Source organism: Diplotaxodon limnothrissa, linkage group LG10 (assembly GCF_057381915.1).
Source record: "Diplotaxodon limnothrissa isolate DT_005_m linkage group LG10, D_limnothrissa_male_GT1.1, whole genome shotgun sequence".
In the NCBI taxonomy this organism is placed as follows: Eukaryota; Metazoa; Chordata; class Actinopteri; order Cichliformes; family Cichlidae; genus Diplotaxodon; species Diplotaxodon limnothrissa.
The window spans coordinates 491,087-516,638 of record NC_140605.1 but is presented as its reverse complement, the minus strand read 5'-3'; the positions used below and the strand labels follow the sequence as shown (position 1 = coordinate 516,638).

The following is a 25,552-nucleotide window of genomic DNA, read 5'->3' as shown; positions in this document are numbered from 1 at the left end:
TTTACTTGCGTTACTGTAATTGAGTAGTTTTTTTTTGTGTATTTGTACTTTTTAAAGTCATTTTTCAAGTCTGTAATTTTACTTTTACTTAAGTATATATTTTTTAAAGTATTGTAGTTCGCTACGTTTTCAATCACACCCATTACTGAGTAAATTAAAAAAAAAACCCACAACATTGCGCTTTGGAAATACTGCAGGGAATGATGGGTAGTAGAAAAAATTGGCGCTAAGGTCACGTTAAAGATGGAGTCTGACATCGGTGTTATGGATCCAGTGAAAAAAGAAGCCCCGTCGAATTCGGCTGACCCTGAACTCGAAGAAACGGATGTAAACCCCTGGCCGTATTTAAGGGACCATTTCGGCTTTAAGTGCAAGAAAGGCAATAGCTTTATTATGCAGTGTAAGCTGTGTTTGCCCAGAGAGACCGAGTTAGCAGCTTTTAAAAATTCCACATCAAACCTGCGCAAGCATGTAGAGGTAAGTTAAATACAACTCGTACCGTTATGGTAGCAAAAAGGCTGGGTTCAAATTAATCACATTAAGTTAAGACATCTGTGAAGAACACAGATAACGTTGGTTGGTACTAGAAACTTGCTGTAATCGGGCACGTTGTTGTCCACGCAACTTACTTTTTTTTTTTTACTGGGTTGGTAAATTGCCAAAAGAAAATGTGTTTACCTACGTTTTTCCTGTTTATTAATAATAATAATTTATTTAAAAAAATAGTTTAATTAAAGACAGAAGCGGCTACTTTCTTACTTAACCCACATATGTTCACACTGCAGGCAAAAGAATAACAGAGCGCTCACTTACCTTAGATTAGTCAAAGACAGCTGACTTCTGTTACTTGTTAATTAGCACTTGCAACCTCCCGTTAACTAGCCTGTTACTGTCCAATAAATAAAAGGGCCAAGTTTAAAAAATTAAAAAACATTTTTAAAGCAGCTGCCGTTCAGTTCAGTACTTGTTCTCTTATTTGACAGTTTAGAACACATTCTCATGTGAAAGAATGATATGGTTTTGTATTGAAAACACTGTGATACCTGACAGTTTGGTTGATTGGTTTGGTGACCATTATCCATTTTCATGTATAGACTTGCAGTTTAACTGCCACTGCTCTTTAATATGTAAAGTTTTTCTTTTCACTAAAAAAGAACTACTTTGAGATTTATATCCCACTGTCTTTTTTTTTGCGCTACTCAGAAGCAGCTGTCCTCCTGCTGACAGAAAAGTAACTATGTAACTTTTACTCTGAGTACATTTTAAATGAGCTACTTTTTACTTTTATTTGAGTACATTTTTAGACAGGTAATTTTACTTCTACTTGAGTAAAATTTCAGCGAAGTAATAGTACTTTTACTTGAGTAAAATATTTTAGTACTCTTTCCACCTCTGGTTACTGCCCATCTCTGCTGATAGAGGCCATGTTTGTGGAGTTAATGAACCTGCCTGAATAGTTATTCAGATCTCACTTAAAATCTCACATTAAAACCAAGGCTTTGACTATCCAATTATAAGTTTTGAACAAATCATTATAACTTGACCAGTTTCTGAATGACATGAGTTTTAAAATATCTAATGTAAGTCAAAAACTACACTGCTAAAGCATCTATTTTCTTTGAATAGACACTCTTGTTCATTTTCAGATTTTACAATAAGGACTAAGAACATAAATATGCAAGCTGGCTAAATTGTTACACTTTTAAATTTCTATATCTTCAAATCACATTTCTGTCTAGGATTCATGAATGTTTATTATTTATTATATTTATGTTGATATCTGATGCAGTGAACAATGATCTTGAAGAAGCCTGTATCTCTACAGTTCTGCTGGGTGTGCTAATGACATGTGCCCAGACAGTGATGAAGAGGGTTGTTGGAGACAATGCCACGCTGCCCTGCCACCATCACTTCTGGGTTGGTGATCATCCCACTCTGGACATTGAGTGGCTGCTCCTCAAGCCGACCAACAGGCAGAGAGTGGTATGTGTCTCTCAATGCATGAGGTTCACTGCCCATTTTGGATAGACAACAACAAACCTACTGTTACCTGTTCTCTTCCATAGTCTCATAGTCATTTTTAAACTATTATTTTAGTAAAATATTATTTTTATTAATATTTTTTAATTGATATTTTAATATTTAAGTTACTTTGAATTTTTTCAGTTGCACAGGTTTTCTAGGCATCATGAAAAGTTTCACACAAAGGTTGTATGAGTTAAGTTGTAGTTATAGTCATTTTTCTATATAAAACTATTTTAGCGATTTTGTAGTACATAAAAAAACTACAAAAGAGTGCATACCTTTTGCAAATGGAAAACAGCATTTATCCATAGCTGTTGCAATTAATGTATTTTGCATTGCCTTGTTAAATGCACAGACAGAAAATAAAGAGCATTTCAAAGATCTGTTCATAGCCAACAGCTCGCTATTCTATGATGCAAATTCTGCAATCAAATACATTAAAACCTGATATTTTTCCAGAACCTTCCTCACCAACATTTAAAAGGATTTCTTCCTCTCCACATGGTCTACCTGTCCACTACATTTCATGAAATTCAGTATGGTAGTTTTTGTGTAACCCTACTCCAGGCAATCAAACGAACAAGCAAAGAAATGGCAACATTGGGTTCTTGACATTGGTAGTATGCAAAGGCTCAACAAAGCAGTGTTTTATCAGCATCCTTCCATTTTTAAATAATTACTTTTTCAAATAATTAAAAACATATATATTAAAATTCTTAAGCACATATAGTTCGACTCTCTCTCTGATATATTTGCTCATTGTTGTAGATAAACTGGACATTGTTGTTCCTCTATATATGCATTATCTTGCATGACATGTTACAAAACCACTACCATTACTACCCACCTGTTTCACATCCTCCTACCAGGTGATTACCTACTTTTCTGGAAGAGTTTTTGACCCCAACGAAGGACAACGCGGTCGTGTAGCTTTTGCTGGAGAGTACTTAAAAGGCGACGCATCTCTGCTCATCAGTGACTTGTCACTCACAGACTCAGGAGAGTACAGCTGCAAAGTCAAGACTGGGCCACGGTACCACTGGAGTACCATCAGTCTCACAGTGCTAGGTAAGTAAAAGACAGCCCTTGGTTCACAGAAACTAGAGATATATAGGTAGAAGATACATAAAGTGCCATGAAATCCATAACCTATGAATTAGAGCAGTCGTTCTACAATAGTTTCAAGTTTTACTGTCATATAAAGATAAACAGCGTAAAATTCTTTGGCTCGTGCTCCTCAACAACAACAACAACAATAATAATAATAATAATAATAATAATAATAATAATAATAATAATAATAATAACAACAATAAAATACTTAAGCATTAAATAATAAGAGAATTTAAGATAGTTGTTTGGTATTTACATTTTTTGCAAAAATCTTGTGCAGTGAGGATTTAAAGTGGTTAAAGTGACACTGTGTAGAGTCTAGTAGCTATAGTGAGTGTGTAATGATGTGTGCAGAATGTCAGCAGTTCCAAAGCCAGATGGCTTGTGGGTAGAAACTATCCCTGTGTCTGGTATTGTGGGTCTGGATGCTCCTAAACTGCTTGGATGGACAGCAGGAGTGTGAAAAGTCTGTGGCTGGGATCACAGAGGATCCACTACATCTTCCTCGTGCAGCGCTGTCTATGGAAACCTTGCATGGCTGGCAGTTCAGTCCTGGTGATGCGCTGTCTGATCTCACCACCCTCTGCAGAGCTTTGGTCCTGAGCGTTACAGCTTCCATACCAGGTGGTGATGCAGCCAGTCAGAAGACTCTCAATGGTGCATCGGTATGAGTTTGTTAGTATTCTGGGGTTCATGCCGAATCTTCTCAGGCGCCGCAGGAAGAAGAGCCGCTGTCTTGCTGCTTTTGTGATCACACCAACATGGTGTGACCAGCTCAGATCCTCGCTGATGTTGATGCCCAGGAATCTGAAGCAGATGACTCTCTCCACCTCTGCTCCTTCGATGTGGATGGGAGTGTGGCCTCCTCTCTGCAGTCTCCTGTAATCCACGATGAGCTCCTTGGTTTTGCTGACGTTGAACAGCAGGTTGTTGTCGCGGCACCATGATGTCAGGGCTCTCACTTCTGCCCTGTATGCCATCTCATCTCCATCAGAAATGCAGCCGATGATGGTGGTGTCATCTGCAATATATGATGGTGTTGGAGCTGTGTGTTTCTGTACAGTCGTGGGTGAACAGGGTGTACAGCAGGGGGGGTGAGCACTCATCCCTTGGGGGCACCTGTGCTGAGTGAGAGTGTGGATGTCTGTCAGGAAGTCCAGGATCCAGCTGCACAGGGAGGAGCTGATGTTCGGGTCACTGGTCATATCATCCAGACAGGACGAGTCTGGATGATATGATGGTGTTGAAGGCGGAGCTAGAGTTAATGAACAGCATATGCACATATGTGTTTTTCTGGTCCAGGTGGGAGAGGGCAATGTGAAGTCCACTTGCTATTGCGTCTGTAGATCTGTTAGGCCTGTAGGCAAACTGGAGTGCTCAGAGCACTTCATAGCAATGGAGGTGAGTGCTACTGTTCGATAGTCATTTAGGCAGCTCACATTAGTTTTCTTTGGGACAGGGGTGATGGTGATCCTCTTAAAACATTTTGGGACAGCAGCCTGGTCCAGGAGCTTTCCGAGTGTTTATTTTCCTGATGTATTTACACACGACTGCCTGAGAAATCTGAAGAGAGCAGCAGCTGTCCTCTTCCAGCAAAAGCTCTTGAGATAGATGTTTATCAAAGCGTGCATAGAAGGTGTTAAGCTTATTAGGGTAGAGAAGCAGTTACCTTCCTCACTCTGCCGCTGTTTCCCTTGTAGTCTGCGATGGTCTTCAGACCACTCCACATGTTCATCCACATTCCTCCACATGAGCTGCTTAGTGTTGGAGGGAGGTTGGAACAGTCAGAATTTACATTCAGAAGGCAATATCCTTGGATTCTGCCAAACAAACACAGATTCTCACAAATGCTTGTACAGGACTGTCACGATGCACTCAGGAGTGAGCGACTCTCTCGTACAAATAAGAGAGAGATATTAGATATTGGATGGGGCCGCTTTATGTAAAAGCATATGGTTCTGTGAAAAAATCTAACATTGCCCTATTTACCCATCCTGCAATCCAAGCACTCCATTTAGAGCTGGTCTGGAATCAGTCAACTGAGACATTTTTGGTAGCATTGAAGAGATTTGTTGCTCTGAGAGGCGTTATCTATTTCGACAAAATTTAAGAGAGCAGACCAAGACTTAAAAGGGCTATAAAAGACCAATAAAGTCCTGCAGTTATTGAAGTTTTTCTCAAAAAGGGGCATCACCTGGAAGTTCATTGCAGAGCAAACAGCCTGGTGGGGTGAATATTGGGATCATCTTGTCCAGTTGGTGAAAACCTGTCTCAAGAACGTACTAGGAAGAGCTTCACTCAGCTTTGAAGAAATGTGCACTGTACTAACAGAAGTCAAAGCTACCCTGAACTCTAGACCTCTCACTTTTGTGCACAATGAGGAAAATGAGGCAGCCACTTACATTCCCACCAGGGAATTGGGTGGTATAAGACGGATCAACAAGAAAACAAAATGAATAGGAGCCTAAAGTCCAAAAACAAGAGCATAAGCATCCAAAACATAGTTCACTGCCACCCTTGTAGCAGGAACAGGGAATGACCGGGCCCTAGCCACCTTTACCCAGGGAACTAGAACAGGTGTAGAAAAAGGCTGGACCGCAGTCGCCCTTGGGACAGGAACATGCTGAGGTGCTGAATAAGTCTTTACAAAGTCCAACACAGCTGTAGAAAAATGACACACTGACTTATTGCTTGTTGCCTCAGGTTCACTACATGGTTTAATAGTAACTAAACTAGAAAGTTCATTAGGCAGCTCTGAAACTCCACTGCTAACCCATCTTGAATTTGCCTCCGATAAAAGAGTTCACAGTCTTAACCAATGCTACTGACACGGAAAGAATTTAGAGTCTTTATGCTGGCAGACTAGGGTTTGAAAGGGTGGCAGTGCTACTCACAGGAGACATAGACTCAAGTGGAATAACTGTTTGAAGTTGACACGTGGACCTCTGAGAAGAGGGAGTCTGTGGGACCGAGGCAACATATCACTCTGAAGTGCTGTGGTGTATCTTGAAGGCCTGAACATGAAGATGAAACCTGGCGAGGATACGGTAACCTTGGAAACATGGTGTGAACATAACCTGACAACGAATAACAGGAAACTCACACACTGGATACACAGAGAGGAGACACATGGGGAACACAGCTGACACAAATGAACATGACACCACAGGGGAAGCAAAACTCAACACATTGGACATAAAACACAAGACTATCAAAATAAAACAGGAAACATAAACATGAAGACCAAAGACACACGGGGAGGTAAACGTAAACAGTTTCTGCCACTAGAGTGGCCGATAAAAGACGAAGTCATTTGATTTCACAGGCAGGCAACAGGTGAGACAAGCACATAAGCTCAAGGAATAAATCATAATGAATGCAAACCACAAAACTCAAATATATCAGAAAATGATACCAGACTAAACTATTTTTAAACAGTAACTAAATCATCATGATACCAAGAGAATATACAGTTAGCTCAGGATGCTGAGTGAAAACAATCCTGTCAATTGTCATTAGAAGACAGCATTTTCCAGGATCCTTTGCAGTAAGAAAAAAAATTAGGGAAGCCATTATAATTTGTGCTCTTCTGTTGTTCAGTGTTTCATGTTGTCCACCATTTTAAAGTCTCATATAAAGTCTATCGTCTCTTTTACAGATATCCTGTCTGTTTTCTTGGCTAAGGGATAGGACCAGGGATAGCTCAGTAGGTAGAGTCGGGCCCCATGATCAGAAGGTCGGTGGTTCGAATCCACTAAACGGCTACCCTGAGGTACCCCTGAGCAAGGTACTGCTCCCTGGGCGCCCAATGGCTGCCCACTGCTTCACTGAGTAAATGGGTTAAATGCAGAGAGGAATTTCCCCACGGGGATCAATAAAGTACACTTTTCTTTTCTAAGTGGATTTGCTACATCAGGGATATTTCAATCGGCTTTGCAGTCTTTAGGACCAGCGGCAAAAAAGTGGTCTGGTAACTCAAAGTGAGACCCAAGATTTCCCAGAATTCAAAAAGTTAAAGTTAAACAAATTTGACCTTGACCTTAAAGAGCCTGGTTTGACTGAAAAAGCCAGGAGAGAGCATGGTGGAATACCTGAGAGAGGTCTGGCCTTTGCTGAAGAGCTTGTTGTGACACCTGGTCCCTCTACATCACAGCTAAGAGAAAGTAAAAGGTTTTAATTCCCAGCCAGAGTCCTAAAAGAGGGATTTTCTCTATTTCCTAATTATAAAGCATTTTTATTGTTAATAATGGATTAATTCAAAATACAGGTTTGATCAGTATATAAAGGAAAAATATAGTTTAAGTAGTGAAAATGATTGTTTTAATGTCAGAATTGTGTGTGTGCACATGAGCCAGCCTCAACCTTGTGTGTGTCTGAAGGAATGAAGGAAGATAAGAACTGTGTTGCCAACTCATCATAGAAATAATCCTGAAGAACCATAGCATTAGGTTTTTTAAGTGTAAAACACAAAACCATGATTTATATGTGGTTGTACTGATGGTTAACACAGTTGCACTTAAAACTAATATAATATAACATATTAAATGCAAATACATAAGGATCAGCCACAGAAAAATGATCTGTGGCTAATTCTAAATACAGGTCCTCTTCTGCTTCTCTTGAATATGGTGTGCCACAGGGCTCTGTTTTGGGGCCTTTATTGTTTTTGCTGTACATACTCCCTCTTCAGCACTTATTGAGCACTTTTAAAGATATTTCTTATCACTGCTATGCAGATGATATTCAGTTGTATATCTTCTTTAAGCCCCAAGATGTTTTCCAAACTACCGATTTTACAAAGGTGCTTAGATTCCATTAGGGGATGGATGGCTGATAACTTTCTTCAGCTAAATGAGGGGAAAACTGAAGTCCTTGTTTGTGCTCCCAAAAAACTGGTACCTATGGTGAGGGAAAACTTCGCTACATTTGCCAAACCTTCTATCAGGAACCTTGGTGTAACTTTTGACTCAGCTCTGACTTTGGACACTCATGCTAATTTATTGGTTCGCTCCTGTTTTTATCATTTAAAAAATATTGCTAAGGTGAGTCCCATTATATCACGCTCAGAACTAGAAATGGTCATCCATGCATTTGTCTCATCTCGTTTGGATTATTGTAATTCTTTGTTTACTTGTTTATGTAAAGCCTCCGTGGATCGTCTCCAAGTTGTTCAGAACGCTGCCACAAAGCTTCTGACCAAGTCTTCTAAATACTCCCACGTTACACCTCTGCTGATCCAGTTGCACTGGCTCCCCATAAAATTAAGAATCCACTTCAAGATTTTGACTTTGACATTCAGCACCAACCTATATCAGAGATCTTTTAAATCAGTACATCCCCAGCAGGTCCCTGAGGTCAGGTGATGAGGACTTGCTGGTCGTCCAACATACGAGGCTAAAAGCGATAGTGTTTGTAACTGTGGCCCCCAGACTCTGGAACTCCCTTCCTTTGAGCCCGAGATCTGTGGACTCAGTGGTTTCATTTAAAAAACAGCTAAAAACCGATCTTTTTTGGGATTTGGGATTTTTGTCTTGAAAGGTGGTATACAAATACAATTTTACTTTACTTTACTTTAAGGGTTAATTATTCTTAGTTGCTTAATACTGGCATGCTGAATATCAATAAAATAAAATAAATATGTTTAAGTTAACCAGTATAATGAATCAGAAAATACAGTAACAGTGATTCTAATAACAGGCTTCACTGAGAGCCTGCACAGAGTCTGATCTTGGTGTGTGTGTGTGCAGGAAGTGAATTATATCCATTTGTAGTTAAATGTTTAAATTTAAATGATTTCTTTATGTTAAGAATAACAAAGAAAATGTAATGAGGTGATTTTAAAGTGTAAAAGCTGGCATGCTGAATATCAATAAAATAAAAATAAATAAAAGCTTTGTTTTAAATCATGTAAGTCAGATAGAGAGATAGATAAGGTATTTAAACGTCAACAGTTAGACTGTCCAAAATGCAAAATGTGACATCCAGTAGGGAAATGAGGGAGAAAGGGTGAGCAGATGTAAAAGAGATTTTGGGTTCTTCCCTTTTGTCTTCTGTGAGCAGTTCAGACGATTCCAGCAGATAGAGTCCAAACTCTGAACCTGTGAATTGATTTTTGAATTTCTGGATTTTCATCTGCTCATTTTTGCTGTTTGATGGTTCATTCAAAAGTATTTTGATTTGCATCATACTTCCACTAAATGCCCATCTGCTTTCCTGTTGGGTGAACAAAATCAGCATTAGCTCGGAGCAGGTTGTTAGATAAACATAGTTAAAGTATTTAATAATTGTTTAATGATGTTTTTATTATTTCATTTTGTTTTTGCTTTGCTCCTGTTAAATCGCTTTAACAAAGTCTAAATGGTGGACATATACTTTACTGTTTCACAGAAGGTTAAAAAGTCTGAGGATTCTTCTTTATTGGTGCAAATAGCTCTTACAGGTTATCCTAGCTATATTAATAAATTTATAATTCCTTGGAGCCTCCTTTCCAGGCCACTAAAATCATCCCAGAAATAACAATTGCCATGATCAATAGAGGAGCTACCATTAATATTCCTGCATTTATTCCCGTGTTCAGTGTTGACTGGAAAGTCCTCTTTATCCCATAATCTAACTTGTCAAAAATGAGCAGAGAAAAGCCAAAACCAATTTGCAGGTTTACAGTTTGGGCAGCAGTTGATCCCTCTGGCACCTGAAAGGAAAGAACCTCTGTGTCTTTTCAACTTTCATACCTGCCCCCCCCTGTCTTTCTGGATATCTTCTGAAATGACATCTGGCCTCACCCACTGTGACATCCAATCAGCTGATGTCCTTATCTTCCTCTCTCATTCTACCTGACTGCTCCACATACATGGTTTAAAAAAAAGTTTAAACTTTAAAATCACTTCATTACATTATATACCTTATTTCTAATACTCTGAACAGAGAAAATTCCATTATGTATGAACATTCAGTCACATATGAAAATACTTTAATTTAGTTTATGCTATTTTACTTTAACTAGATCTATCGTTAGCTCATTCTAATATGAAAATGTATTTCTTCAAAATCCCTTTTTGTTTTAAACACATTCAAATACTTTCTCTCACCTTTTCTCTTCAAAACTCTGTGCTTGCTAATCACACAACACAATATAATTACTTTCATTAAATCACACATTTTAAAAGTCAGACGTTCTTTTAGATAAGTGGCTCCTTGGTGTCACTCGCTCACTTGCCCCTCCCATCCTTTCCACATAAACACATGCACACACAACTTCCAAGGTCATCTTTGCAAAAACAAGCCACTCCATATGAAATCTAAGTGAAAGGCCTTTTATTAGAATTATTACATAGATTATATATTTTTATTTATTATATTCAGATCAGAAAAATCATATCATTTCAAAAAAAATTTCAGCAAAATCATATATGGTTCTCTGTTCAGCTACAACACTTAGTACCATTTGTTTTATTCAGAATCATGTGTAATAATGCGTTGTTATCTTTCATATTCCTGCAGCCACACAGACACTAATCTGCCAAGTGTGAAGCTGGATCATGTCTGTGCGCACAAAGACAGGGTGGCTGTAGCTCAGGAGGTGGAGCAGGTCATCTACTCATTAGAAGGTTGGTGGTTCAGTCTGCTCCACTGCTGCAGTCTCCGTGCCAAATATCTGTGGGCAAGATACTAATCCCAAGTTGCTTTCTGATGCATCTTTCAGAGTGTGAATGAGTCAGGCATGTTGTATAAAGTGATTTGAGTGTTAGAGAGTAGAAAAGTGCTAAATAAGAATCAGGCTATCATTCATTTAGCAAAATATAGGCGTTAGAATAATTTCCATTGCTTATCTGATTTCTGGGCAGCATGGTAGTGCAGCGATTAGCACTGTTGGCTAGACTTGTAGTCAAGACCACCTAAACCGAGACCAAGACAAGACCAAGTCGAGACGAGACCAAGACCGAGACCGAGAGTGAAACCAAGAGGACAGACGCACGCTTGGCCACAATATGGAGGGATTGGAGCATAGCTGAGCCACTGTGTGAGAGATGAGCAGCGTAAGGAAATTAAGTGAGGGTAGAAATTACTGAAAGATTAATAGGCTGTGTTTTGAGTTTTGTTCAAAAAAGAATGACTTCATATAGGAAAAAAATATATATCACATATGCAGGACACCTTAATCTAGCTTTTTAATTAAGCAGCGAGGCAGAACAAAGTCGGGGCTGTATCAAGACACGAGGACTAAACCCCAATTCAACCAGAGCCAGAACTGATCCGGAATTAAAACAGGACTACAACAGTTCAAAATCAGGACTACTGAGGACTTAACCAAGACAGAACCAGAATCAGAACTAGATGATAGTAGCACTAAAAATCATCATAGACCTGCACTACACTTATTTTTTAATTCTACCAAAGTCCACTATTTAGATTCAGAAATGTTTATATAATAACTTAGCCTTGTTGTGCGAACAAGCCTGCAAAACGTAATAAATATAGAATTTGAAAGTAACATATTGTATCTAAAAAGATACAGTAGGCACTGGATACATGTTCTGATGAGTTTTGGCAAACAACCATGTGACTAACATGTGTGTCTCACCTGCTCTTGTTCCCTCTCTGGTCTGTCCTCATTCTCTCTCTCTCTCTCTCTCTCTCTCTCTCTCTCTCTCTCTGTTCCTCTCTCTCTCTCTTTGTGCTGACAATCAAGCCAAACACCAACATCATCAAATATACAGTTGAAACCAGATATTTACTCTTCAGATAAAAACACTTTTTTAATTGTAACATCAAATCAGACTAAATGTTTATTTTTTTAGATTTGTTAACATATTTGTTAACTTTAAGAGTAAAGAGAGAAACTATCTGTATTTCTTAATTGCAAATGGCACCAAATTGTATTCAAACTGAGCCACACTTATGGAGCTCCACAATTCTGTTCCTGGTGTTTTGGTTGACATCTCTTGATTTTCCCATGTCACAGAAACAGGCTCTGTGTTTTGCCTTATATGCATCCACAGCTGTGCCACCAGTTTACTCACATGGACTCTACAAACCAATCAGAAGCTTCTTCAGCTCAGAATAGAATCGTCTGGAGTTTCTTATTAATTAACAATAAACTTAGTGTATATGTACTGCTAAATTTGATGAAAGTGATAAAAATAGACAGCTCTCTCTCTCTTTATTCTGACATTCAACTAATTCAAAAGATATTTCAATATTTATTTATCTAAAACAAAACAAGTTTACTCTAAATTCATGTTTAACAGTAAAAAAAATTTTTGATGTTTTTTCCCAACAGTGTCTAAAATATCTGGTTTCAGCTGTGAATATACTGCTGTGTATTGAAATTCCTCTTGTTTTGCATAGAAATATACTGAACAACATACAAAGCATAATATATAAAATAACATCTACCTGAGTTTTTCTTTGAAAGAAGCCCCTTATGTCCATTGTTGTGTTCATCAGTACATAACTGAAACCAATTTAGAGAGTTTGTTTAGCCGTGGAGGGAAACAACTGAAAATATGAAATAAACACACACATGTGAGCTAAGACTCTCTAAAAAAACCAACATTGTTGTTGTTCAGCTTTTCATTTCGCCATTTGTTGATTCACTTGAAGAGCAAGTAACGTAATATGGGTCAAGTGATAGTTTGATATCAATCTTTTGTGATACACCGCCATATTTACATTATTTGTACAGTACGAATGATTTGCTTTGGTACCTGGTCAAACTTAAGCTCTCCTCTGTCTGCCTGTCTGCGCTTCTCCTACAGCAAACTCGCAGGCAGCAGCTTCTCCCCCCTCGCTCACATGCGTAAGTGCTGTGCTCAGTCGCCTAGTGCCTGAGCTCGGATCATACCAAAATTAGGGGGAATTTACGACTGTGCGCTATGTGCTTCGAATATTGTGTGTAGTTTTTGTTTTATACAGTTGTCAGTCAGGCATCTGACGATGTTGATCTGAGAATGCAAGACCAAGACAGCGAGACCAAGACCACGTAAAAGTGGTCTCGAGACCGGTCTCAAGACCCAAATAGAGGAGCTAAATCAATGCACTTTTGTGAAAGACTGGGTGGGACCAGTTCCATGCAGGGCAGAGAGTGTGGATAAAGGCACGTGACCATCAAAAGGACACTGCAGTGTTGTGATGAGTTTGACATACTGGAGACAATTTTGTTAAAGAAGAGGGATGTGCAGGTAAAAGAAGAGCAGTTTAGCCTATTCCAAGGTAGAAGGAACCAGGAATCAAAGTGGCCAACAAACTAAACCAGGAACCAAAGGGGCTGTTCATCCATTTTGGTGGGTTGTATGTTAGGATTTGACTGGAAACTATGTGATATGGACTAACAGTCCTGGCATAAATCAGGAAGTAAAGATATGTGAATGGAGTGGAGATCACTACATCTTCAAAAATCAGGATTCACACCTAAGAGTAACTCAGAAGAGGTTGGAATCGCTGGTATCTGGATTGCCAAGGACTACAGCCAGCCATAACAAAAAGTGGTATAGAGGTAGATAGGCCACTTGGCTGGAATTAGTCACTGAAAGAGAAGAACCCATTCATATGTAGATGTGCATTGTGTGGCCAATGTGATTCAAGTATCTTCTAGCATGAGAGGAATTGCTGTCTCCTGGAATCATGCCATTGCCAAAGTCAGATGGATTGGCCATCACTGGAAGTAGGTGTGGCTGAATCTTGAGGTGAGGTGGTACCCATCCCTAATATAATCAGGAACTCTCTAGATGCTGAATCAAAAGACATTGTTGGGGACTTGAGGGAGGCAGCAAGCCACGCATAATTCCCCTGATACAAAGCAGATTCCTGAGACCATGTGGTGACCAAGAAGCAACAAAAGGTTCTAGGTAACCCTAACTTGGCCCGGGCAAAGAAGCAGAAATATAACCATAGGTTTGAAATTAAAAATGGAAATTGAAATGCCTACAGCACATAGAGCCAGCAACAAACAAGATATTGGACTTGAGGAGTGAAGACAACAGCCTAGGAAATGACAAGGATATTGAAAAAACAATTTTTCACCTTTGCCTGATGATTAAGGTTATGTAGCAGGCCTGGTAGCAGTCCAGAGATGTGTATGTTGCGTAGGACAACCTGACTATTTTGAAAAATCGGTGTAGGTTCCACTACTCCATTCTCACTCTTTTGTGATAACTAGACAAATAGATGAGAAAGAATCAGCTGCTAGGCTGGAGATGGGAGTGGCAGAAGTGTCACACAGTGTCTAGTGGAGCCCCATAGTTCTTATGGTGAGGAAAGATGGGTCTATACAGTTCTGTGCATTGGATTCAATGCAATTCATTTTAATTATACAGCGCCAAATCACAACAATAGTCGCCTTAAAGCGCTTTATATTGTAAGGTAGAACCTAGAATAATACATAAAGAGAAAAACCCAACAATCATATGACCCCCTATGAGCAAGCACTTTGGCAACAGTGGGAAGGAAAAACTCCCTTTTAACAGGAAGAAACCTCCGGCAGAACCAGGCTCAGGGAGGGGCGGGGCCATCTGCTGTGATGAGAGAAGGAAGACAGGATAAAGACATGCTGTGGAAGAGAGACAGAGATTAATACAGTGGTTGCAAAAGTATTTGGCCCCCTTGAACTTTTCCACATTTTGTCACATTACGGCCACAAACATAAATCCATTTTATTGGAATTCCACATGAAAGATCAATACAAAGTGGTGTACACGTGAGAAGTGGAATCATGTATGATTTATACATGATTCCAAAAAAGTTTTTACAAATAAATAACTGCAAAGTGGGGTGTGTGTAATTATTCAGCCCCCTGAGTCAATACTTTGTAGAACCACCTTTTGCTGCAATTCCAGCTGCCAGTCTTTTAGGGTCTGTCTCAACCAGCTTTGCACATCTACAGACTAAAATTCTTGCCCATTCTTCTTTGCAAAACAGCTCCAGCTCAGTCAGATTAGATGGACAGCGTTTCTGAACAGCAGTTTTCAGATCTTGTCACAGATTCTCGATTGAGAAGAGAGTATAATAAACAACATCATTGCGATGATCTATGTGAATATAACAGTAAATACTAAATATTGAATATTATTGTGCAGCACGTAGGATCGACAGCGCACAGGTAGGAGCCAAAAAGGGTGTAGTTTTTGTCTGTGAGCACCCATGGGAAGACAGCCTAGAGCTGGAGTGCAGCCAGGGACATGGCTCGTCGGGGGTGTCAGCTCACTAAGCTGGCCCTGCCGGCCACGTAGAGCCACAACATTTGGGCAATCTGCCAGAGAGAGAGCCAGCGCCGCAGGCCGGAGAACTGTCAACCGCTGGCCAATCCATCAGACGCAGCGAGGTCCGACTGGCGTATAAAACCGGCGAAGCACGGGCAATACGCCTGGGGAACACACCCTACAGCAGTGCTGGCCGCTAGGCCCAACTCAAAGGATGTCAGGAGGGAGGAGGGCGGCTGGAGGACAGCTGAGCCTAGGCTCCGCGTCCTCCCCGCCTCAACTGAACATGGCCATCTCCACATGCCTGCATAGGCCCCTCAGCAAGGTGGCCGCAGGGTAGACAGGCAGTCCCATCAGGCAACCCTGGTTGTCTGACCGGAGCAAAGCGTCAGAAACATCAACCTCCTGACAATCAACATTGTCCGGGGGGGCGTTGGAGGAGGGGCCAAAGGCAAGGCAACTACTCCCGCCATGCACGGCAGCAACCAACTGCGGGCAGGGGACCATAAATGCTGGGAGGCAGGGCACACGACTGCCTGCAACCAGACCAATCAGGCCGCAGCAGCGGCACCTGAGACAGGAGGTGCTGAGGCTGCATGATAGCATCAACCTTGAGGTCCACTCTACTAGATGGCACCTCAGGAAGGGCTAATTCCCACACCTGGCATGCTCCAATCAAGAGCTGAAGGGACCCATCTCACCCGACACTGTGCCTGGGGACCAGCAGGGGGCAGCCCAGGGACAGGTGGGCAACACCGGAGGAGAGGATGGAAGCTTCTTCAACATCCACCACCTGATAGTCAACCTCCACCGACCAGGGCCTCACAGAGGCGGAGCCATGGGAAGGACGCTGTGGGAGGGACAGGCAGTGAATCAGCAACAGGTGTGGGAGGGGACCCAGCCCATGACCTGCCTATCTGGTGTCTACAGCAGTGGCAGCCATGTTCCCCATAGTAGCCTGCTCTCTCATTTTTGGAGGCAGGAGAAGAGGGAGGGGCGGGCCATTTAAATGCTCTTTCAGAAAACCAACCACGGTCTGTCTAGTTTGTGCTGGCAACAAAGCATTGCATGCAAGCGTCAGCTTCTTTAGCCAACACAGTAGTGATGTGTCGGTCGCGAACAAAACGGTTCTTAGAGCTGACTCTTTGAAGTGAACGATGCGAGCCAGCTCCTTATTCCAAGCCGTGGTTTTTTTTCCCTCTTTCTCTCACCCTCTCTCTCGCACTTTTTTTCCGCTTCACTCCGGGGGGGCGGTAGTTACACTCGCACTCAGGGGGGATTGCAGTGACATGCCCGTGAGCTTCGCCAGCAGCCAGCTGTGCCTGAGTGACCGAGCCCCAGGCCGAGAGGATGAGGGCACCCCACCCCCGAAGTGGCCCGAGCGAGCTCCAGGCTCCAGGCCCCGACGAGTGAGCCGGTGTGTACCTGTACGCCCATCCCCGGACACAAAGAACCACCAACGCACCGATGTCTGAGGGCGTCTGCCACTGGCAGGGGAAGGTGTTGGGGGAGATAGGCCTCCATACCTTGGAGGGCCTGAGATGTCCCCAGAGAGGTAGCGTCTGATACCCAACCTGAAATATAGACACAGACATACAGGCACACACAGATGCAAACATCCATTCCCACCCTCATGCTCTCATATGCAATTACTCCACACTCACCCAACGTGGAGACAGACATAGAGAGACACTGTACACACAATCACACTCCCCAAGCGTACTCTAAGAACTGGGTTTAGGTACCCTTGCCCCTGGAGGGGGAAACTGCACCCAGAACCAGGTAGTGTTACCCTTTTCCCTGGGGTGGAGAGAATCAGACTGCCTTGACTCGGCAGCAGCAGGGAGGCCCCACATTCCAGACCCCAATCGGATGGCAAACTCCTCCTCCTAGCCCCCCCGCTCCAGCAGGCCGCAGAGAACGGGGGTGTGTGAAGACTCCGAACCTCCCTCCGCCCGCTGGTATGTAGTGTTGATGCATGTGTGTCCTAAGGTGCATTTAAAACCCAGGAGGGCATGGAGCTACCTGCCAGAGAGCAGCTGGTTAGTGCATAGCCCCTCCTGATAGCCCTCAATGTCTACATGCATTTAAAATTGAGAGGTGGGCAACGGCGCCAGGGGTGAGGTGTACACCCTGATGGTAATTTGGATTCTGTGTAGCGTGGCCACCCCCAAGATCCTATATGTATGTGTAATGAGAGTGTGAGTAATGTGAATGTCTAAGTTGTGAGATAAAATTGAGGCAGAGGCAGCCAGAAGGGGACAGAGGGGGGGGGGGGGGGGGATGCCTCCCCTGCACCCTGGTGACACACCTTTACCCCAAGGCCCTGCATGTGTGGGTGGTTGTGGTGGAGCGGGAAGAGGGAGGCAGCTGGAGATGGGGAGGGAAGGAAGGGAGGGGCAAGTGACCCCTCCCTGGGGCCAGCTCCCCCGCTGACCCCAGTAGGCACCCCCATACTCTGCAACCCGCCAGGGAAAGGGGGCCCAGGCCCATCCGGACCGGGGCCCAGTTCAGCAGCGCCGCCTGGCCCCACAGAGCCCGGGACAGCCTTCCCGACCCCACCACAGAGAAAACTGCACCCACCCCACCATCCACTCATCTTCCAGACTACGCAAGACAATAGACAGCCAGGCTGAGATCTTCCTCCACCTCTCCTGTATCTCCCCCTCCTGCAGAGTGAGTTCCTGAAGATAGGAGACCTCCTGCAAGATGTAACAGCCTCCCCCACCAGTTGAAGAGCCCCCCAGGTGGCTCGATGCACCGGCAGCACCCTGCGCCAGAACTGGGCCCCCATACACCCACCCACCCACAACCCCGGCAACACACCAACCAGGACCCAAGCCCCCAAGGCCCAGCCAGGGCCCCAGCCAAGAGACGGAGCACCCCCAGAACCCCACGCCCGTCCCGGACCCACCCAGGGGCAGCCAGGCTACCAGGTCAGTAACCCATGTCCGTCAGCACAGACCCTCCCCTAGCCCCACTGCACGCAGCCACGAGGAAACCGTCACCTAAGAGCCAACCGAGCCCTTAATAGGCCATGGCCGCAACCCCAGGTTGAGCCCCCCAAGGAAGATGCTCCTGGGGAACCCCCCGACGCCCTAAGCCTGTCCCTACCCCCACACCAATCACAACAGCAAAGGTGGGACCAAACTATGACCCCCCACCCCCACTAGGTGATGGAGCTGATCAAAGGAGCCCAGAGCAATTGATCTATTGTGGTGGCAGAGGCTGTATCAAGACTAATGTAATCTATTAGATAAATTCTATATTGGTTAGAATTAAGATCATTTTTATTTTTCCAGTTCATGAGGACTGTTTTCTTGGCTATGCATAGGGCAGTGAAAACCATATGGGCCATATTCTTATCTGTAGTGACATTATCTAAGCTGCCCAACAAACACACTAAGGGGGAAGTTGGAATGTTACATTTCAGACACTTTGACAAGTCCTCACATGTCTCGCGCCAAAACTTCTGAACTGGTGGACAGAACCAAAGAGTGTGGATATAATTGTCCGGTGAATTGGTTTGGCAGTGTGAGCAGTTGTTGATAGACATAAAGCCCATCTTGAACATCCGATGACCTGTATAGTGCACTCTATGTAGTATTTTGTATTGAATTAATTGAAGACTGGGATTTCTAATTAAATGAAAGGTTTTTAAGCAAATCTGAGACCAGAAGTTTTGGTCTAAGTTAACTGATAAATCTGCTTCCCATTTTGCAATAGGAAGTGATATTGATTCATCTGTTTTAGAAAGCATTCTGTATATTTTGGATAGTAATTTGGGGGTTTTAAGAGTAAGAAATTGAACCACACTTGGTGGTGTTTGTAGTTCAACTTGACCCGGTTTAAATTTCTTTTTTACTATGGATTTAATTTGTTGATATTCTAAAAATCTTTTCTTGTTGATCCTATATTGTGTAACTAGTCCGTCAAATGGAATAAATTCTGTTCCTTCTAATATATGTTCCAAGTATTTGATTCCTTTACAACACCAATCTGAAAAGTTTATCATTTTATTGTTTTGTAATATGTCAGGGTTGTTCCAGATAGGTGTACGTTTGCATGGGATTAATGAAGACTCCGTCAATTTTAGAAACTCCCACCATGCTGTCATAGAAGAGTCCTGTTAGTAAATGATTAAGTAGCTGATCAACATATTGATTTAGTCTGCCTTACAGAAACCCGCTTACAGCAATATGATTATATTAGTTTATTATTATTATTATTTTTTGCATGGGATTAATGAAGACGCTGTCAATTTTAGAAACTCCCACCATGCTGTCAGAGAAGCGCTGATGTTGACGCTTTTGAAGCATTCATTTCGTTGGATGTTTGAGCTGATAAATGGTAGGTCTGAAATCTCTAGATTATTGCAAAGTGCTTGTTCTACATCTAGCCAAGGTTCATCTAAGAGGGTATGTTTTAGCCATCCTGAGATAAACTGAAGCCTGTTGGCTAAGAAGTAGTGCTGAAAGTTAGGCAGTTCTAGTCCTCCTTTATCCTTGGTCTTTTGTAGTGTTTTTAAGCTTATACGTGGGGGTTTATCTTTCCAAAGGAATTTGGACATGTATGAATCTAGGGATCTGAACCAATCTTGTGGTGGTTTAGTTGGGATCATTGAGAATAAATAATTTATTTTTGGTAAGGCCATCATTTTTATAGCGGCAACCCTTCCCATGAGTGATATGGGTAGAGATTTCCATCTAGCCAGATCACCTTCTACCTTCTTTAAAAGTGGGATATGGTTTAATTTAGTTAGATCTGCAAGCTTGGGAGAAACATTAATACCTAAATATTTTATATTTCCCGATTGCAGTGGTGTAGAAGAAGAATTATGGAAGGAGCAATTTATCGGAAGGACTGTAGATTCAATCACACCAGAGATATTGGTTTGTGAATTTTGGAGAAAAAGTAACACATCATCCGCATAAAGGCTGACTTTATGTTCCACGTTCTTGTATTTTATGCCCTTAATTACTGTATTCTGTCTAATTGCTGCTGCTAGTGGTTCAATAAAAATTGTAAACAGTGAAGGGGAGAGTGGGCATCCCTGCCTGGTGCCCCTCAGGAGACAGAAGCTGGAGGATGTCTGGTCATTTGTTCTGACACAAGCTGTTGGGGAATTATATAATATTTTTAACCAGTTAATGAAAGAGGATCCAAAACCAAATTTGTGTAAAGTTGCAAATAGAAATTTCCAGTTAACTCTGTCAAATGCTTTCTCTGCATCTAAAGAAAATATTGTAGTTTCGATGTTTTTACTGTATGAGTAGTCTATCAAATTAAGTAATCTACCTGTATTTGTTGATGAGTGCCTACCTTTTATGAAACCAGTTTAGTCAGGATGAAGTAAGAGGGGGGTTATTTTCTCTAGTCTCTTTGAGAGAGCTTTGCAGATTATTTTAAGGTCTACATGTATAAGGGATATTGGACGATAGCTTGAGGGATATACAGGGTCTTTGCCTGGTTTTAGCAGGAGATTAATGTTTGCAGAATTCATATTTGATGGAAGTCTGCCCTTTTCTTTGATTTCCAACAACGTTCTGCAAAAAAAATGGTGCTAGAATCGTCCAGAATTCTTTGTAGAATTCTGCAGGAAAGCCGTCTGGACCTGGAGCCTTATTATTGGGCATACTTATCAGGGCTTCCTGGAGTTCACCTGGTGTCAGTGGCGAATCCAGTGCCATTGCTTGAGTGTCTAATAATTTTGGAGGAGTTATGTTGTCCAAAAACTGATCAATTTTGTTTTTAGATGGGTTTATTTGAGCCAGGCCAGCTACTAGGTGGCATAGGGGGCTGCCCTGCCGCCTCCCCCAGTTGTGCAGAGATAAATCGAGGCGCTCAAGCTGCCTGGGCGATGGCAGCAGATCCATCCTGTGGTCTCCATGGGCAGCCCGCAATGAACAGTTCCAGGATCTCCTGCTCCATGATGCGAGCCTCCCCTTGAGCGGACCTGGGTTACAGCCACAGCCTCGCTGAGTTGACTAGCGTAGGGGAAAGGCTAGTCCTTCGGCCCCATCCGACCCTCCCAGAACCGCCAGCGATAGTCCTGTGGTACAAGGCCCTGTTGGACATCTGCAAAGCTGCTGCTCACACGCGGGCAGGCTGAGAGCCACTGCATGGGCTTTGCCAGACAGCAGCGGGAGCAGAATCAGCACTTACTCCTCCTCCAACCAATGGTACACAACCGCCATGGCCCGCAAGACCTCCAGGAAGGCGGGGGGTGGTCGTCTCCCTCCCCCATACAGTAGAGGGACACTGGCGGGGGCCAGCCCAAGCTACCAGACTTCCCAAAAGCCCCATCCAGTGCTCAGATTGGTCCTGCAGTTGTTCCAGCTGGTGGCTAAACACCACCTCCTGCTCCTACTGCATACCCACCAGCTCACCCACCATCCAGGCCAGCGCCTCCACTGGCTGGGCCGGTCTTGGTTCTGCCAGTGGAGGCGCTGGGTTTTGGCACCACTGTGGAAATGATGTACCCGCCAACAGCGTTTGCAGTTGCACACGTTTTTATTTGCACTGTTTTTAACTGGACAACTTTTCATCTGCCCTGCTTGTAGCCCTAGGTCCCACCTCAGGTCCCAGCACATCTTTTATCGAGGAGGCATGACTAGATGATGGAGCTCAAGTTTGAGTCAGCCTCACACCTGAGGCTGATTCCGCACCCTGAACCCTCTGCTCCACCCCTCCCCTGCAGCTGAGCCACAAACCACACCCTGCCACATGACTCAACAGCATTTTGAGAATGTCTGTGTGTCTGTCTGACTGTATGTCCACAGTGAAGCCATCTGAGCCACAGTGCTGGATGGAGGGCAAATTCTTGGAAGGCAGTGATGTTAAGATGAGCTGCAAGTCCGCTGATGGCTCTGATCCTATCCATTACAAATGGGAAAAAGTACTGGACGAAGGCAAATATGTAGACAAGCTGCCTCCACTGACACTGATAGGTAAGTCTGTCAGATGTACCTAGGGCTTTTTAAAACAAAAATTTAAACCTTGAAACGAAGCAAAAAAGAACAAAACACACACATCATTGTGATGTGGTAGGGCATCATAATGAAAACATAAAAAGTGTGTTGTACAGCTCTCTCCATGCCCAAAATATATATACCTCGATCTGGTCAACTTTGACCTTTGTTTATCCAACCTCGGTACTCACGTCCCCCAAGGTCAAGTGTATTGTTCTGGAATTTGAAGATGATCTATAAAAAAATTGCAGGTAATATAAACTGTTTAATGATTTTCACATTTGGTGTTACTGACCTTCAACCACTTTTCAAAAAAATTCTACCATGATGCCAAATCTGAAAAATGCTAAACTGTGGACACTAGATGCTGTGCATGCTAACATAAAGACAAACAAACAGAACCGATTACATACTCGTTTTACTGCATAGTCATGTTTCAGCTCTTAAATAAATGAAGACTTCTGACTAATCTAAGTTATTCTGTTCTCCTTTTATCTTTTTCAAGTACATTTAGCTTGCATAAAGAATCTGTCAAAAGTATTTACTTTTTAAAAACAGCAAAGATTTGTACAAAGGCCATGGCTATTTCTTTATGTTAACTCATCTTTAGGTACATTTATTTCAATAGAAATCAACTCTTTTTCAAACAACACCATAAAACAGTAGTGCACTCTTAGATGCTGTCTTGTCATTCTTGGTACATCAGATTTCAAAACCCCAGAGATTGTGGCACTGAGGAATTTGACCAAGGACGATGCCGGACTCTACAAATGCACAGCCAGCAATGATGTGGGAGAAGAGAGCTGCACAGTGGAAGTCAAGATACACTGTGAGTGAAGAACTTTTTTTGAACACTGAATAAGTTAACAATTGCTGCTTTTGATTTGCAGAATAAAATCCCCTCTTCATGTCATTGTAGAGCTCATCTGCAAATTATTTTCATACACACTGCCTGAAGTGCTATAGTGAAACTGTAGGTGAACGTGACATTCTTTTAAATTGCAGATCACAACATCTCTCAAAATTTGTGGTCTGTCTGTGCTTCTCAACCTTAAGTTCACTGCTTCTTAAGTGGAATCTCAGTTATTTTCCTAAAATCATTGATCATTTTTCTTTTAGCAAAAATGTGGATGAAATTTGTTGAAGTGGATGGGAAGACAGTCTTTTCTCTATAGTTCAAAATAATACATTGCATTGTAAACTCACACTTGAAGGGGCTTTCTACACTCATTATTGATCAGATCCATCAATTAACACTAGACTCCATATATGATAGTGTTTTTTTGTTGATTCTGAGTGGAAAGGTGGTGCATTGGTTCACCCTATCACCTTGCATTAGTGGTTTAAATTTAGATTGGCTGGGGCTTTGGTGTGACAAAGCCTCCCTCAAACTTTAATGTAATGCAAATGGACTTATTCTTATACAGTGCTTTTCTATGCTCTTTCTATGTAAATGCTTTCTATCTAAATCCTACTTCGGAGAGCAACATGGGGTTAGTATCTTGCCCAAGGACATTTGGCATGCAGACTGGAGCAGACAGGGATCAAAACACAACTGAAGACAATGAGGGAATAACTATGGGCAGAAACATCATGAGATATTGTGTGTAGGTATTTGAGGTAAAAAATGAATTTCATCCATTATGAATATGAATATTGTGAAAAAACCTGGAACAACTTAAGTGCTTGTCAGTACTTTCCCGGATCTGCTGTACCAATCCATTCTTTTCCTCATACCACTAGCAATGCAGCTCTTTTGATTTGAACATAATAAAAACCCTCAGTGGCCACATGGGAAATGTTCTGGCACAGGACATAAACTACTCTCCCAGTCCTCCCTCTGACATTGAGTCAGCACTGTCATCTGTGGGACATATTTGTCCTACGTATATTACACGCTTGACAGTGGCTTGTGCAGTAGCCTGGAGTTGGTCTCCAGCAGTGTTGTTCAAATTACTTGAATAAAGTAATTAGTTACTTAGTCACTTTTTAAAGAGTCAAACTCAAAGTAATGTCAGTATTTCCCAACATTAAATGCTGCATGGTGCTGCTCTATCCCGCGCCCCATGTTTTCTATTCTTGATCTACACATGTGTCTGTTGGTGGCCATGGACGTTGGAAAGTAACAGTAATCTAATTACCTTTTTGCAATAGCAATCCCTTACATTAAAAAGTAATTGGATTATGTGTTACTGCCCATCTCTGGTCTCCAGTATTGTCTTCCAGTGCACTGAGTTCCTAAGGAACATTACTAGTGTACTTTAAGCCTTGTATAGTGCCAAGCATTCCTATACCTGTGAGATCTGATTGAAATGACCTCCTCAACATGTCTTGAAGTTCCCCTGAGGCCTGGTAATGAACTAATCATTTGATTCAGGAGTGTTGATCCAGGGTGAGATCTAAAACCTGCAGGACACCGTCCCTCGAGGCCTGGATTTGGACACCCCGATCTAAAGGATAAAGATCACTCTTTCAAGGATGTCAGTGTTCACATTTTAGACAGACAAGACAGATAGTTTGACAGAGAAGTGAAAGAGGCCTTCTATGTCCACTGTGAACAGCCATCTTTCAACAGAGGAGGTGGCTTATCACACCAACTGCTTGCCACCTACAATGCAGTTTTGAGATCCCTTTCCCAAGGTGCCTCAAGCCCTACTTACATCTTGCGTCAGTTGATCTCAATGGGTCACATGATATAGGGTGAGGGAAGGTTTGTTCTGCTGATGAACTCTGCTGTTAATGACTTACAGCTTTTTTAACATCTTGGCTCATGTGACAAGGCACATCATCAATAGTGGTTCAACGACCTTCTTAATGGACAACCCCCACTAGGGTTTAAATATCTGAGACTTTCCACCATTTGGTTTTAGAACTGAAGAAGCTTTCAGATGAGAGGTGAAGTGTCTTCAAGAAACTTTAAAAAGTCCAGGTTCGTTCTTTTCCAAGCTCATCAGACAATATAGGAGAAATCTGCTCTCTCTTTCTAGTCGCTGTCAGTACTCCTGCTGCAGCATTTTGGATCAAGTGACGGCTTTTCAGTCAGTTTTTAGAACAACCTGATAATAATGAACTAAAGTAATCCAGTCTAGAAGATTAACTGGATGAACAGGATTTTTAGCATCATTTTAAGACTGGATTTTTCTAATTTTAGATATTGTGCAAATGGAAGAGAGCATATCTGTTTAATATTTTTTAAGCCTTTGTGTTTTATGCTTGAATCATTCAAGTATACAAATACTTACAAAA

At 42.2% G+C, this 25,552-nt stretch overlaps 1 protein-coding gene across 1 annotated transcript in view; it reads left to right on the top strand.

The window, feature by feature from the left end:
- The window catches only part of LOC146623664 (CXADR-like membrane protein), a 187,717-nt gene that overhangs the window by 155,157 nt on the left and 7,008 nt on the right, over positions 1 to 25,552 (top strand). The window contains exons 3-6 of the mRNA XM_085363275.1: positions 1,826 to 1,983; positions 2,895 to 3,093; positions 22,118 to 22,285; positions 23,013 to 23,135. Of these exons, the coding sequence (XP_085219401.1) occupies positions 1,826 to 1,983; positions 2,895 to 3,093; positions 22,118 to 22,285; positions 23,013 to 23,135 (648 nt within the window). The remainder of the gene's footprint in view (positions 1 to 1,825; positions 1,984 to 2,894; positions 3,094 to 22,117; positions 22,286 to 23,012; positions 23,136 to 25,552) is intronic.